Source organism: Anguilla rostrata, chromosome 8 (assembly GCF_018555375.3).
Source record: "Anguilla rostrata isolate EN2019 chromosome 8, ASM1855537v3, whole genome shotgun sequence".
In the NCBI taxonomy this organism is placed as follows: domain Eukaryota; kingdom Metazoa; phylum Chordata; class Actinopteri; order Anguilliformes; family Anguillidae; genus Anguilla; species Anguilla rostrata.
Window position 1 is genome coordinate 22704721 of NC_057940.1, and position 16121 is coordinate 22720841.

A 16121-nucleotide genomic window follows, 5' to 3' on the forward strand; every position below is an offset into this window, starting at 1 on the left:
TCAACTTCGCAGCTATGTCTCAGAATTTCTTTTATTTATTATTTTTTCTAGTAAAGAGTTTGCGAGGAGGACGGAGGAGCAGGTCAGAAGACCATTGCTGGCAGTTATAAAGTATAATTCACATAACTAACCAGATGTGGTAAGTTTGATCACATGATCACGATTAAAGTACTGCCTCTGCCTCATTTTGAGCCATCGGTGTGTTTAACATCAATTAATTACAAACCATCAATGCTGCCAATCAATTACTGACACAATATATAACAAGAATCACAGCTTCTCTGCATTTGTACCTGCCAGGGAACTCCTCTTGTCCTCACAAAGGTTCTCTATTGCACTGAAACACTGTTTTCACAAAAGTAACACTATCTGTTTCCATGTTTAGAAATGCATTTACTGTCAGCTATAAATAAGAGAAGAAAATCAGCGGATGTCCAACAGCAGCCTGTTGACTATAATCTGTGATAAACAAGCAGCAAATGACCGGGCATCAGTCTGAAAATGCTTTGAGTCCGCCAACCAGCCGCTGGAAAACCAATGAGCAAAACAGTGTCTGGCAGCAGGCCCGCTAACTTCAGCTCCAGTGGCGCGTGCGACTCACTTACCCTCTGCTAGCCCTGTTAGTGTGCTATTGAGCAGAGTTCTCAAACTGAGCAGGTTGCTGGCTATTTAGCCATCTACCACAAACTCAGCCAGCCACGATGACAGCACATTATCCTCTTTTTTTTTATTCACCGTATCCTGCTGGCACCGCACAATTTGGAGTGTCTGGATATTCTGTTCATTGCCCCCTTGTGATATGGACTCTGTACGCCATGCATCAGGCAAGATGATTGACATCAAGCAATCAAAACCCATACCGACGTGACGTTTTCTCCCTGAACTTGCGTGCTGTCAAACCATGTTTCAAACTTGCATCATTCGTTCCCCCAGAGGGAAAAAACCAGGCAGCACACTAGCATCCCCAAACTCCAGGCTTATAAGCAGCCCATAGGCCAGGCCTCCCATGAGATATAAAGCCGGTGCGTAGGCACACTTTGGCCAAGGCGGCCAGAGGCCAGCCAGTTTTTCATAATGCCAGCAAAACAACTTCCATTATAAATGCCATATTGAAGCAGCAATCTAATTATATTTGTGGCTACATTTATTGGCCACCGGCTATTATATTTGGCCATATAGTTAGAAAAGTCTGGCTATGCCAGTGCTAACAAGGCAGGTCGGTTTTGTTTTGGAATTGTCATGGTAGGCTGCTTCTGATGAGACAGGGGGTGGGGACAGAGGAGGTTGGCAGACTCAGGATCAGAGCAGCAGAGGTGAAAGACTACATTATCTACTACCTGCTGCGATTAGTCTACAATGACAATGTAGGCAAAAAAGATTATAATTCCACAAAAGTAATAATTTGTATCTGATTCTACCTTTAAAATACACACACACACACACACACACACACACACAGCACCTCAATATCGCCCACACGTCATTTTTACAGAGACGGATACGGTTCATAATGGCAAATAATCTCCCAATATATCCGATATATTGGTTGGACACTAAAAAGTAAATATATTTTTAGGCTTCAACCTTGCTCCAAATAAACGTACTGCACGTTCGCAAACATGCCCAAGTTATAAGATGAGACTCAAGAACTCTGTACCTTCGATATACCAGGTTCCTTTAAATATTGACAGATAAATATGTGATAAAGCGATTCAACAGCACACTTTATCTACCAGGGGCAATGCTACTGAGGACAAAATGTACCTTCTCGTGCAAAGTTAAAATTGTACCTGACTGACTGTACATGCTCCCACATAGACTAGTTGAGCTCATGACAAAGATCTTTGTGCATGCCTTAAATCACATTCAATACAAGAGCTGATTACCTGAAACAATGAGTTAGGTACACAATGTACACAGAACTGAGACTTTGCCCAGCAGCTTATTGACCCAGATACTGTTCACTACATACTGGGGGGAGGGATAGACAAGACTTTAAAGCTCTAAGTGATGGGTCATGTGTGCAAAGTGACTAAGAATGCTATCGATCTTCCCTACACACTTACAAATCTAATTATGTGTGATGTCAGCAGGAAACAGGAATCCCACCATCCAGACCAGGCAGTAACCGGAATAGGATGGTCTAAGCAAAGTACACCAACTTAGGGGGGGGGAACTTCCACAAAAAACTTTTTTTTTTTTTTTTTTAAATAGTGGAAATGCACACCTTAGGAATTTCTTCTTTTTAGCAGAGTCTTCTGGGGACTTGATGTGGCTGCCGTGTTGTTTCTGAGGCGTCCGCAACATCGCCTGCGCGGACCTGACCCAGTCGCTGGCAGACCTTGTGTTGCTCCCGCCTGGTTTCCAGGAAACGTGTTCACATCTGGCCTGGGCCATGTGTTCGGCTCGCTCGCCATCAGAGAAGTCTGAAATCTCTGCATCTGGCGCCTGTGCGGAAACACCACCGTTTCATTCACAATTCCACACCGTGCCGTCAACAGAAATCTCACACTATATCTGCCATTGTTCTAAATGTAGGAGAACGTAGCCCCTAAATACAAATCACGACAGGTGACATCACTATCTACTTTTTTATTTTATTGTTTCTAGAACAAATACTGGTTATTGCAAGTAGTGTTAGAATTTAAAATATCCCAAAAAAAAGCACAAGACAATAAAATACTTTTATTGAATAAATACATTTATTTAGCTGTTAAGGCAAGGGAGTGTTTGTAATAAAAAAGGCCCAGCCTTTTCAGAATGATACTAACTAGGAAGCAAATAAACCCATTTAAATAGTTGAGGACACCACCAAACCATTTTCACCTGTGTGTTTATGGGTTGTGGGTTGTGTGTGTGTGTGTGTGTGTGTGTGATTATGTGAGTGTGTGTATGCCTGCCCACGCATTAGAGGAAGTAAAGAAATTGTGAGGGGAGTGCTGGAAGAATTTGAATGGCTTTGTGACTACGTGTGTGTGCACCTGTGGGTGAGAGGGCTTGCGTGCAACCCTCGCGGGCCACACCGCGGTGCTCCGTCTTCACCATCACTATGACAATGATCATTATCACCGCTTTCGCGATGGCGGCACGGCCCACCTGATGGTCTGACAGAACCAGTTCCCGTGGAAAAATCCCAGCCACACCTTTCCGTCGTGTGCAGACAAGGCCCGCATTCCAGGCCCGTCAGCCTCCGCGCCCGCCAGCCTACGCTCTCTCCTATTTGAATGAACTTGACCCTCCTGGGCACAGTGCCAGGAGACGTCACACACTAACCAGCTACAGAGAACACTATGTTCCTGGACCCCGCTCAAAAATGTGTTCACCCTGTGCAGCTCTTTGCCTATCAAACCACTTCATTAGCTTGTTTCACAGAACAAACAGTAGTAAATTCGATTTACGGCCTCCCCGTCAGGGCCGCAGTGGCGGTTGTTAACCCTGTTTTGCTGGACGGCTGCAGCAAAGGCCTGGCCGTCAAAGGCATAAATAATAAATAAATAAATAACGCGCGGACGCTGAATCACCGTGTTGCCTGACTTGCCCTGGAGTAAGCCCTTTCAACACGCGCACAGTGGCAGGACACAGGTCAACGTAAGTGTGACCGTGCTTTTTTTATCCATGTTTTTTTTTTTTTTCTCAATCCTGGCTGCCCCTCAAAAATAAAACACACACATAAAAAGTAAACATTTTCATTTTAAATAAAAAAAAGGAGGCTTTGCCAAAGTAGGATGACTGTCTGGTATTATTTTGGACATTGTGTATTCGGATTGTATTATTTGTCCTATTCTCTCTAAACCTTACTTCAGCAATGTAGGGTTGTGAAGAGCACTATGCCCTTCTTATAGTGGCATGGTTTTAGTAAAGCCTTTGGGGGGGGGGGGGGGGGGAATCCCTCCCATGTGACAGAGCTGCTAAAAGGGCGTTTGAGGACTCTGAGAAGAACTGGACGTTTCAGAGGCAGGACGCAGCTGTGTACTTCATCTTTTTTGTTATCAGTGCATCAAGTTACTCGGTCTTGCTGTGATTTATCAAACAACAGCCCATAAAACCTGCGTGAACATTCACGGGGAAATGCCTCATAATATGCAATCTTAATGATGGGGACTGAGTGCAAGAAAATGTGTTTTCATGTTTAAAAAAAAACAAACAAAAAAAAAGTGATCACAACCACAATGAGAAAGCAAAAATAATATGGTGTTCTGTTATTGCCATCTGTACCCTTCGCTGGTGTCCTTCACCTTACTGCCATCTGCACAAACTGCTGGTATCATTCTCCTTAGCGCCATCTGCACAAACTGCTAGTGTCGTTCTCCTTACCGCCATCTACACACTGTTAGTGGGATTCTTCTTTCCGCTATCAACACACACTGCTAACATCATTCTCCCTAATGCCTTTTGTACATTGCTAGTGTCATTCCCCTTACTGCTATACTGCTAGTGTCATTCTCACTGCCACCTGCACATACTATAGTGTCCTTCTCCTCTGTAGGAAGTGGCTTTGCACATACTATAGTGTCCTTCTCATTTTTAAAACTGCGTGATAGGAGCCAGGGTATGAGAGGAGGCTACTGCAATATGGTCAAAATTTGCTGATGTCAACCCTTTCACTGGTCCAGCTCGAAGAAAACCCCACAGGAAAGTATCTCACTCAGTTAAGCAGACCATTATAGTGCAAAGGCCTTGGGCTTTTAAAAAAAATAATAAATTACCTGGCAGTTGTCGCTAGGAAAAAATATGAGTAAAATGCATGTAATCACTTCGGTCCATCATGAAATGCAGTGCGCCGGTGGGTGGCGCATGCTACCCAAGAAGAATGTGCGTTTGTAAGCACTGCTCTGAATGGACAGAGAATATTTAAGAGAGGAGATGGACACACAAATACAGTAAACTTCCACATAACTAAGCTCAGTGGGACCTGAGGGGACGCAATTTCAAAATATGAACATGCAAAAATTTAATTAATTAAATGAACTGGTTTGAAAACGGCTATTTATAACCAAAATATTTAATTTCAGTGGTTATAGTATGAAATATGTTTCCATATGAAAATGGCAATAATATGAACACAGGGCAAAAATAAATCAAATAATTAAAAAATAGAGAAACTGTATTACTCATCAGTAGCAATGTTCCAAATTGGTGTTAACAAGAAACGCAATAAATACCATCCGATTGTAGGCGGTCACGTTCTAGTTCCAGTACATGAGGTGAATTAATGCACTGTTTGAAAACCGGGCACATCAGGATTCTAGAATGAGAAAAAACTATTAATCCTGTTTTGACAGCATCCAAAAATCAACCATATATGGCGGGGGAGGTCCAGCAGCCCTAGCTTCCACCGGTTGAGTGCAAGTATGTACGTGCCATTAATGTACTCCACTCTGCAAAAGGTGGCACGTGGCCAGGCTGCCAATCTCAATTAGAAACTGACAATAACATTGTCATTGTCATGTTACATGTGGGCGTTGGATAAGCTAGTAGGTCACTTGCGGGCGAAGGTAGATACGCAGGAGTTTTCCATACACCTGAGCATTCCAAATTGGGAGGGGAAAAAATCAGCTCAGAAACCAGGTCAGTAAGGTTTTATATAAATATAATAGCTGTCACAGCAGTAGCAAACAAAAACCATTATCAGCAGAAAGTTACTCAGCTAACTCAGAGGAAAGCAATGGTAGCATAATGTGAGTTAGCACAGACATGCTAGCTTCAACTTACACTCTAAAAGCAGTAAAAGTTGAAGCTGGCATGTCCATCCTCTAAGCCATCCCTTTTGCTATAGTTGTTGTTAGAGGAACACATTAAGTTGCACACCTAGCGTGATAAATGCTAATTTATATGGTAGTTTCCCAGCAATAACATGCACAACGGCCTAATTCAGTCGATACATTAAAGCCATTACGGTAATGATGAGATGGATATTTGTGTACTGAATATAAATTATGCCATTATAACTGGGATATGCACCTCTGGCAATCCATGGAGGACACATCCAGCAGCTCGGTAAACTGTAGCAGAAGCCTTTATGACATTAGGGTAAACTGTTGCCCATTGTTGAGGTTCATGCTCTCAGTAGCTGAGGGCGGAAGACTGAGAGAGACTTCGTGGAATCCCATACCACATGTGCTGGGTGCAGTGAGGTGAGAGGTCAACCAAAGCTGACTGCTGCAAATTTGAAGGTGACAGGAGGAAGTGGGTTTGGCTGTGTATCTTCCACAGTCAGAGTTGATGCGATGAAGGAAGATGGAATTGTATATTCTTACAGTTCATACAAATCTGCCTTACATGGGCTGACTTTTGAAAACTTGTACAACGAGGGAAACTGTGGACCAATCACCAAACCAAAAATACATTCTTTAAATTGCGAGAAATTAACCGAGGAGATAAGAAACCTTTACCTCAATAACCAACTTAAATCAGTTCTTTCAGGCAGGGGGAAAAAGGCAAAAACAAATTATTCAAACATTGAAACAACTGAAATTCACAATTAACATGATATTCAGAACAGTAAAGGCTCAGCGGTAAAACGAAATCGCATCAGCACTTGAACCTGTATGATTTCCCAGATGTAACCAGTATTGTGTGATTCATTACTCTGGTTTTGAATCAGGCTACTCAAAACCACACAAAATCAGGAAATGAATCGACAAGGCAGCCCGAGGGTTGTCCTGATAATTCAGATGGCAGAAAGCATACAGTATGTACTGTAACGTGACATTCTTCTCGAAGCGCATGGAATTATACTCATCTCGAAAGGCATTCTCATGCCAGCCCTGCCTTTGACAAACACTGCAGGAGAGACTTGACGTGAGTGACACCATATGACCTGCCTGTCTGAGTCATGAACTACACAAACAGCAACTTCCTGTGAACATACAAGCACAATGATGGTAGAGCTGTCACAGACAACGGATTACTCATGTCAAACGTCTCGAGTTGGATGACCGGTAGCTACAGATCTAGGAAAGGATTCAAACTGTTTACAGGTCTGCATTACCAATGGGATTGGGATGTTTTTTTGTGAAGAGATACTTAGCAATTAAGAGGATTTAGACATCAGAGAAATATATGTGCTCAGTATGGCCTCTAATTATGCGTCAACATCCATTAGCTTAATGCATGTATGTTTTATAACACAAGTGTGGTGTTTAGTGGGAGAAAAACACATAAAACTGAAACAAAAATGAAATCTTTCACTATTAGAACAAAGTGGTATCAAACATCAGCCTCAGGTTGTTATCTGTACTTTTCCAACCTGTCACAAATGCAATAAATACCTAAACACAGGCGGTAATTCAGATCTTCTGTATTTGAGATATCAATGTGCCTGAAATAATAAATGGGCAGGATGACCTCTCAGGTTGTCAGTTTGGGCCCTCTACTGTAAGTCCACACTGGGCAGCTGAAAGGGTCAGTTAAAATCTTGATTTCTAGATCTCCTTTTCAATATATACACTTCACCCAAACATGCAACTCGAGCTCTTAGGTAGCAAATCCAGCTAAAGCTCCAGTTCTCAGAACATTGTAGAGCTTGGTCTGGTATTCAATCCTTACACTCCTAATAACTGGGACAGGGAGTACTGCAAAGCAACAGTATTTGCAGGGACAGTAAAGGAGGCAGTGATGACCACAAAATGAGCAGGATTGTGGTCCATTCTGTCATAGTGCCCTGGTTTCATGGTTGGTTCAGTTCTCACAGTGAGAAGGAGTGGGCGGGCACGTGGTGTTGCGGGAGTGGAGATGGGTAGATGGCGAGCGTTACGGCTTGTGTACGGTATGTTGTTCAAAGTCATACAGAGCTCGTTGGCTTGTTACTCAGCCAATGATTTATCTAGATCTTCCAAACTGAACTCATCGTGTGCTTGGAAAGCCTTAACGGTTGCTTCAGTTGTTGGTGCAACATCGACCAACAAGCAGGTGAAATATACAAATTGCTGAATAGTAATATATATTTATACATGTAGTTCAGCTCAGCAACAGTCCAAATATTTGAAACTCGGTTCAAAACGGGTGTTAGTCATCTAAAAGCACCGTCATGACCTGGGGGCTTAATAGTCACAAACTGAAAATACTACTCATGGCTGACAGTTATACTCATTTCCTGGAGACATCCAGCCCCAGTGCAGTATGTGACACCTTGTCAACAGCCCCACAGAGAAACCATTTTTACCTCCACCAAGGTGGTTATGTAATGACATCCGTCCGTCCGTTTGTCCACCTGTCTGTGACAGAGATATGAGGGAAAGTATTGGTTGGACTGCCATGACATTTGCAGTGCACATTCAGGTTCCCAAGAGGAAGAAGCCTACTGATTTATGTGACCCCATGACCTTTCCTCTGGTGCCACCATCAGGCCAAACTTTCAGTTTGTGATCGACATATCTCAAAAAGTAATCGGCAGTTTTCCATGAAATTTGCTGTGGACATTCATGTTCTCAAGGATGTAACCTATTGGTTTTATTGACCCCATGACCTTTCCTCTAGCAACACCATCAGGCCAAACATATCTCAAAAAGTAATAACTGGATTGCCAAGACATTTGCTGCGCACATTCATGCAAAGGGAGACTGGTGTGCCTTGGCAGAGATCTATATATAGTCTAATATTAGTGCTGTGTAAAATATGGCTAGTATTGATATTAACCAAAAGAGAGAAAACCAAAGTAGTCGGAGTGGGACGGGCTGTTCAAAGGCACATCAGCGGGCTACAGTGTCTGTGAGTATCTCTACCTTAACTACCAACAGCTTGGACATCGAAGGCTATGCACCTCTTCAATACGTTTATTTGCAGGAAATTTAAATGGTGTTGCACTGAAAGTTTAAAACCCATATCAACACAAACAAGTCAAAATAAAGGAAACTCTAAACTGTGCTTGCGGGAAACAAACTGTATCCACAATGTATACATTTTCACAAACTACAAGATACTGAACAGTGATTTATAACCAGCATAAGAAGAGACAGTCATCATGTGGCTTTAGCGTAGTGGATTTCCTTTATGTGTAAAAGTGAGAACTTTCCACCCAATAAAATGTTATTAACTTTTTGATTCAGCCATCCACAAAAACATTAGACTCTAAAAAGGCATATTTCCATTAAAAATTTTGTATTAAGCTGGGCATGTTTGTATTTTATATTTTTGTGTCCTACATCACTTAAAACACCAAAGAGCGACTAATATACTCTGAGATACTAATCTAATACTAATTTAATCTAAGGTCTAAATGAAACTGATGCAAACAAGAAGGATTTTATCATTCTCTTATTTACAATACAATTAAAGTATGCATCTCAAATCTGGTTCTCTTTACACAAAGCCTAACTTTAATCTTCCCAGCGTTTAAACTGGTACACTGCAAGACAACCATAATTTTCTGTTTTACCACATTACATATAAATAATCTCCCATCAAATTTACAAAAACACTTAAAAAATACAACAATACTTTCCAAAATGCGTAGACCTTCCCTGCATTAAAGTATACAGCATTGGCTCCACCTAGTGGTATGCCATACACTGATAAAATCAGGCAAAAATCCAAAAAAGGAAATTATTTTTGTATTAAAATGTTTTAAAGATGAGTTCCCTAGCTAATTAATGCATAAATTCTGATCCTTCTCGCCAAGCAACACAAGGCTGCTGTGAAAGGCAGATTGAGAGGAAAAAGTGTGTTTTCCACACCGGAATGATAGTGGACATGCTCCACACAATGGGTAAGAACAGCAGCTGCTGAAAATATGCAAGTTTGAAAACCAACAACAAATTTTACTAATAACAGGTAATGTTTTCAGTCCCCCGTTTACCCTCAAAAGTGTAACTGGAAGCAACATTAGATGCCGACAGTGAACAGTGCAGCATCTCTGAGAACACAGATACTGTTGATAAAACACCATTTTGGTCAGATGGCTAATAAAACCACACTGAGATCTATATATATATATATATATATATATATATATATATATATATATACACACACATGTGCATGTGATTAGGCTGAGCATGTGTGCTGAGCGAAACTATTTTACTTCCTGGTGCCCTGTGTGGCGGAACTGATCACTATAAGTTTGTATTGGCATCGCTGTCTCTGTATATATAGTTTAAGGTCTCAGCAGAGCTGTAAAATGCATACCACATCCTCTGGTCTAACAAAGGCAATGAAAAGATGTGCCTTGAGTTATCGCCACTCTCTACTTACCAAAATGACTTTTGGTGATCGTTTTTGTTCCTTTGAAGAAGAATCAGAGTCCGAGATTTCAGCCAAACTGTCCATTTCTTCCCCATCATCAGTCAGATCACTGTCCCAGTCAATCTTACGAACTTCTTCTAAACAAAAATATACACAGTACAGCATTATAATTAAAAATTCAATTATTATTATTCGTATTATTATTATTATTAAATAATAATAATAATAATTAAAAATAGTATTTTTTGCTCAGCATGAGGCTGAACATCTACAATTCCCACTCTAATCTGGAATGTCCAATTAGCTATTTTCAGTCACACATGTTGAGTAGTCCAAACATATGTTGGCCTGCTAAGTGGCTTTATGCAGTCCTCAATGAAAAAGAAGGGAGAGGGCTTAATTCCTATGCCATTTCAGTCAGCAGGGATCCCCCCTATTACTGTTTAATAGCAACTCCTTGCCCACTGGATATCTATTTTTTTCCTGTACTCAGTTATGTCCTTCAGATTTAAATAAGTCAAAACACTTATTTAACTTATTCTATCACACTACGCAGGAAAATAATTTTACTTGGTCTGATGTACTAAACATGTATCATTAACACAGAACAGATATCCCCTACTAAGACTAACTGAATGTGATGTCAATCAAGTCTTTTAAAAATTTTAAGTGGGGCCATGCTGGAGAAGTCTCTTCTCTTATCAAGACTGAAAAGCTAGTGTCAATTGACAAAATGGTCATCTGATCAAGGACAGGCAGTAATGTTTCTTTTTGGATCTTGCATTTCTGCATTCCTGGTAGCAGTCTGTACATTCCCCTGCCATTATACCCACACCCAAATTGAATATTGTGAATGCTGAATGTTGCAGCTAGATGACTTCACATTTCAGTCACAGCAAAATGTAAAAACATCTCCTCCAGCTATAATTTCTGGATTTAAGACTTTAGATCAGATGTCTAAAAGAACGAGAGTATAAGCCAGCTTAATTTAAATGCTCAAGAGAAAAACTGTACTCTGCAAATGGTGTTGTGACCTCTGCTTCAAAACGTTTTTATATGACAAACAAATGAAAGCTCATCACCCAGCTAAGAAGCTAGCAACTAGCCACATGTGCCCAGTTAATAATGCAGCTGCAGATTACAGTCACATTTCCAGAACAAGATCAATACGTGCTGCAGCTGGATTCAAACCCACAAACTCGCGGCTAGATTCTGGGCTTAGTGACGTACTGCACAACCAGGCATTTATACTTCTCAGGACAACCTGTCACTAGCTAACTAGCATGCACAATGGCAAACAGACTTGGGCAACCACATTTTGATGTCTAGTGCACAACTGTTACTGAACACGGTGAGAGCCTCTACTGACCTTCGTTGGGGGAAGTGACCGAGCTGAACAAGCCGAGGTATCTCCTGTAGGAGTTCTTGACGGCTTCTTTCTGAGGTTCACCACGACCCTCGGTGAATGCACTGGGTTGAGGCATCTCGCTGTCAGACATCTCACTCTCACTGGAGTTCCACACAATGTCCACCTCACCCGCTGCACTTCCCTTCACTGTACACAGAGGAAACCATCAAAGCGCTCATTAGACGAGGAGCACCCTGATCCTGCCGAATGGCTGAAGCTAACTAAATGTAGGCTTGGTTAGCCTACTACTTGGATGATAGGCCACCTGGGAAATCTAAGTTGTTGCTAGAAGTAATGTTGGTGGACCAACAGGGGGCAATCTTCACTCTGGTCAAATAAACCCCAATGGGGACACTGTATTGTAGGAGATTTCGTATTTCGGATGAGACATTAAACCAAGGTCCTGTCACTAATCGCAAAGAGTAGGGGGTTCCCCGGTGTCCTGGCTAAGTTCCCAATCTGGCTCTCTCAATCTGCCACCTAATTATCCCCGATTTATTTGGCTAAAAATTGTTCTCTCCCTCTCCACCGCACCAATGTGTGGTGAGCATCCTGGCACAAACTGGCTGCCATGCATCACCCAGGTGGGTGCTACACATTGGTGGTGGGTGAGAGGAGATCACTATAAAGCACTTTGACTATACGGAAAAGTGCTATATAAATTCAGTGATTCATTCATTCATAGACTACTGGGTGACCACAATCTCAATGACAATAGTTCACCACTAAGTTTTATTGTAAGGTTTAGCATAAATTTGTCAATTAAACACATACTATATTTTATAGTTAAGCAAGGTCTCACAGTTTTATGTACCTGGGTCTGATGAGGATGGTACCAATTGCCTTACAGCTTTAACATTTTTCCTTGAAGTACATTTCTGAAACATAAAAAGTTGTGGTTAGCTTGGTTAACCTTTAAGGACATATTCTCACAGAAAGCAGCAGTTAGTACAAGAAAAATATGCACCAGCAAGCACAACACTCCAAGAGTAAGTAAAAAAAATCATTCTGGCACAGAAATATCTGATAGTCATTCAAAAGCAACCCATGGTTTGTGCATTTTTCTTGCTTGGATTTGTAATTCACTGTATTTGTAATTGTAGGCACACAATCAACTTAAGAGTTCAAGGGACAGGGCACAAACAGAATCTATGTCAAATTGACTGATGCATTTCATTTCGTAAAAATGATGTGCAGTCAAATAATTAAGTAGACCTAAAATTGATAACTTCCGTTTCATTTCGACAGTGCACACAGTACAAAATAAAATCACTTGATAACTGCATGTTATTATTTGGCAGGGATACACCAGTACTTCCAAATGATCTATATATGGATGGAAACTACAACATAATTGGCTATTAATTCATCCTATACCAGCCTACCAAGTTGTCTTTACCATACCCATTCACATCTATCCCATCTTATGATACAGCATCCCGACTGTAGTCCATCCATCCATTATCAATACCCGCTTATCTTGGTCCTGCTGGAGCCTATCCCAGCGTGCATTGACCGAGAAGCAGGAGTACACCCTGGACAGGCCGCCAATCTATCGCAGGGCACATACCATTTTAGAGTTATAATTTATAGTCTGCATGTCTTTGGACTGTGGGAGGAAACCCACGCGGGGAGAACATGCAAACTCCACACAGAAAATCCCAGGCCGACGATAAGGTTGGTGCGCTAACTACCTCTGCTGTCGGTGTGCCCAAGAAACCTTCTCCACATCTTTCCCAGGACTTGATTGAAGAGGAAGGCTTACTTCTGCCCACGACAGGTTTCCTTTTTTTAAAGCCGTTGTTAACATCATCAGGAAAGAATAAACATCGTATATCTTTTGAAGTTTTTTTACGCTGGAAGGAAGAAAACAATCGTGTTTGTTCATAAACACTCACATGAGAAAATGTAATATTTCAACTCAAGTTAGGCCCTCTTACAGCTTTAACGTTATAGCGAGCTAGCTAGTTATTGACTACGCTTGCTTTTCAGAATGTTATTAGCTAGCTAGCCCGCTGACGTTTTGAATCAATCTGTGCAACCTATGAAGGTTGCAGCCGATTAGTTTGTTAGGAAGATAGAAACACTGGCTAGCTGTGTCAGTTTGCCATCAGGCTAGCTACATTGCTACAAATGAACGTTATGCACGTATTGTGTAAAGTTAACGGGTAGGTAGCTTAGTTATTTGCTAAAGTTCACTGCATGTAACGTAGGTGACAGCTAACACTAGCATTACGTCGACGTTCACATTAACGTTACATAGCTAACCTAGGTCCCTCGCTGTATGCTAACTTTGCTGATGTTGCCAGTGTTGTTGTAACCTTAGCTATTCACTACAAATTTGTTAACAGCAACTTACCTTTGCAAAATTAGACATGCTAGCTAGTTTCGTGCAGTTACTAAATATAGGACAAGGTACTGCAAAGCAAGCAAGATAATTTGTGAGTAATTCTGTAAGTAGTTCGTGGTGACATAGTTAGTTTGGCGCAAGTTCTCTAGAAAGTTTCTGTTTGGCGCGGCGGTTGTCTGAAGGCCGACTATTGGCCAGAATGTCAGGAAGTTATGACGTTTAAAAAGGTAACGCATTATTGGAAATGTAGTGACCGCCTCGTGAGGCGCATTGTTTGTGTAGAACACTTCCCGTCATGTCAATTCTGGCAAGCTGTTTAATTTGACCAATTTTAAATGCATTAAAATGATTAAGTCCAAGAATCCATGTAATAAAAATGCACAAACTGGTTGTGCAAACCAGTATTTGTTCAAACATTACAAGGAATTGCACTTCAGAGATACATTTATTATGTTAAAAATATTGAAGTATCATAAATTGACTGTTGTGTAACCATACAGGGAGATCATCTTGTTACATATGTAACATTGGTTCTATGAATGAATGAGCAAAGTGATTTGTTCAAATCTAATGACAGACTGAATAAAGCCCAAACAATTGCAACTGCAATGGTAGCATCCTTTGCCCTATAAAAGGGCCTCGTGCTCATTGATTTGGCCTTAGAATAATGCAAGATTTTCTGCATAGTTGGACAGCAAAGTCAATTACTGTCAATTACTACATTCACAGAACCAAAGTTACCAACATAATCAAACATTCAATTTCATCTAGAGCATCTCTAATTGGTTCTACATGGGAATGATACAGAATAAAGCCCCAGCACAAAAGAGGAGTTCAGTTTATTATCAGTCAAAGAGACAGAGCTAGACCCAATTTCTGAACAGCATTAAACAGATTAGTATATAAGGTAGCTTCTGCAGGGCACCCATCAAAGCAGTCTGAGCCACAAGACATTCCAAAGCTATAGCGAAGAGCCAGCCTGAAGGCAAACAAGGGTCAGATCTGTCTGTGCTGTTTAACGAGACAGCGAGAAGACAAGTAGAGAGCTCAGCAGATGGTTGCAACACAGCACTGAGCCGTTGCTGGGATGACATGTCTCATTTGACCAGGACTTTAGCTTGGAAGGGAGATATAGGCTAGTATTTTGCAAGCAAACAAGCTGGGAAGAGAGGTAAATTGAATAGCATAGGTCTCACACACAGCTACAATTGGTCAGTGCAGTGCCGGGCCTGAGGCAATGAGACCTGACGGCAAAAATGGGGAAATATTCCACAGAATTTCACCCATTGGAGAACTACAGGCAGCAATACTAATAGGGCTGTCTAAGACCAGTCTGTCTCGGAGCAATGATAGCTGCCAGAGGGTATTGCCTCAGTACACGCTGCAGTATATAGGGAAGCCCATCAGAGGGCACCTGGACACAACAATCAATCAGTACCCCAGAAAATTTACAACTAGATGGCACAAACATCAGTTCTCTTTGGCCCACATCAATACAGGGAGGTTTCTGAACACAGGATGGAGTGGGGAAACATATTGTTTGTGGTACCAGTAAGGTGGACTCGGACAAAGGCTTTCATGAAGCTGCCACATAATGCTTTCCATGCAAATAATTTCAAACAAAGCCCAGGAAGCAATGATTCCCCTAGTCGAGTGAGCCTGCAGGCTCGGGGGAAGCCGCTGCCAGTGACTCATAATCTATTCTTATTGCATCAGTAGTCTAATGAGAATTCCTTTCCTTTGAGAGCTATCTGGCTCTTGAAAAGGGTCGTAACAAACAAAGGTCTGGTTTGATTATTCTCACAGCATAGGTGCAGTCGACACACAGAGATGCATGCACAGGGCAAAGGAAGTGTAATTTCTCTAATTTACCATGGGGTGGAGATGGAGTCTTGAACCAGAACAGTAACATAATCACCTTTGGAGTGAAAAAAGAATTTGGTCTCAACACAGCCTGGCTGTTATCCACATTAACAGAGAAACAGGTAGGGCTAACTGAAAGCACAGAGGGCGCTCATTCATTTTACTGACACGTATACAGCAACAACAGCATCATAACTGATAGAATCTGCAAATTGGTTATGTGCATGGGTTTGAAAAGAGGTTCACTTAGGACCCACTGGGGCGGTAATTGTCTGATGATGGACAGCATAAATGTAGTCTAGCACACACTTTATAGCC

The 16121-nt window shown here is 41.5% G+C and overlaps 1 protein-coding gene across 1 annotated transcript in view; it reads right to left on the minus strand.

The window, feature by feature from the left end:
- The window catches only part of spidr (scaffold protein involved in DNA repair), a 70836-nt gene extending 56711 nt beyond the window's left edge, over nucleotides 1–14125 (minus strand). The window contains exons 1-6 of the mRNA XM_064345570.1: nucleotides 13950–14125; nucleotides 13285–13446; nucleotides 12405–12468; nucleotides 11552–11737; nucleotides 10192–10319; nucleotides 2228–2448 (exon numbers count right to left, since the gene is read on the minus strand). Of these exons, the coding sequence (XP_064201640.1) occupies nucleotides 2228–2448; nucleotides 10192–10319; nucleotides 11552–11737; nucleotides 12405–12468; nucleotides 13285–13446; nucleotides 13950–13967 (779 nt within the window). The 5' untranslated portion in view covers nucleotides 13968–14125. The remainder of the gene's footprint in view (nucleotides 1–2227; nucleotides 2449–10191; nucleotides 10320–11551; nucleotides 11738–12404; nucleotides 12469–13284; nucleotides 13447–13949) is intronic.
- Between the last annotated feature and the right edge of the window lie 1996 nt (nucleotides 14126–16121).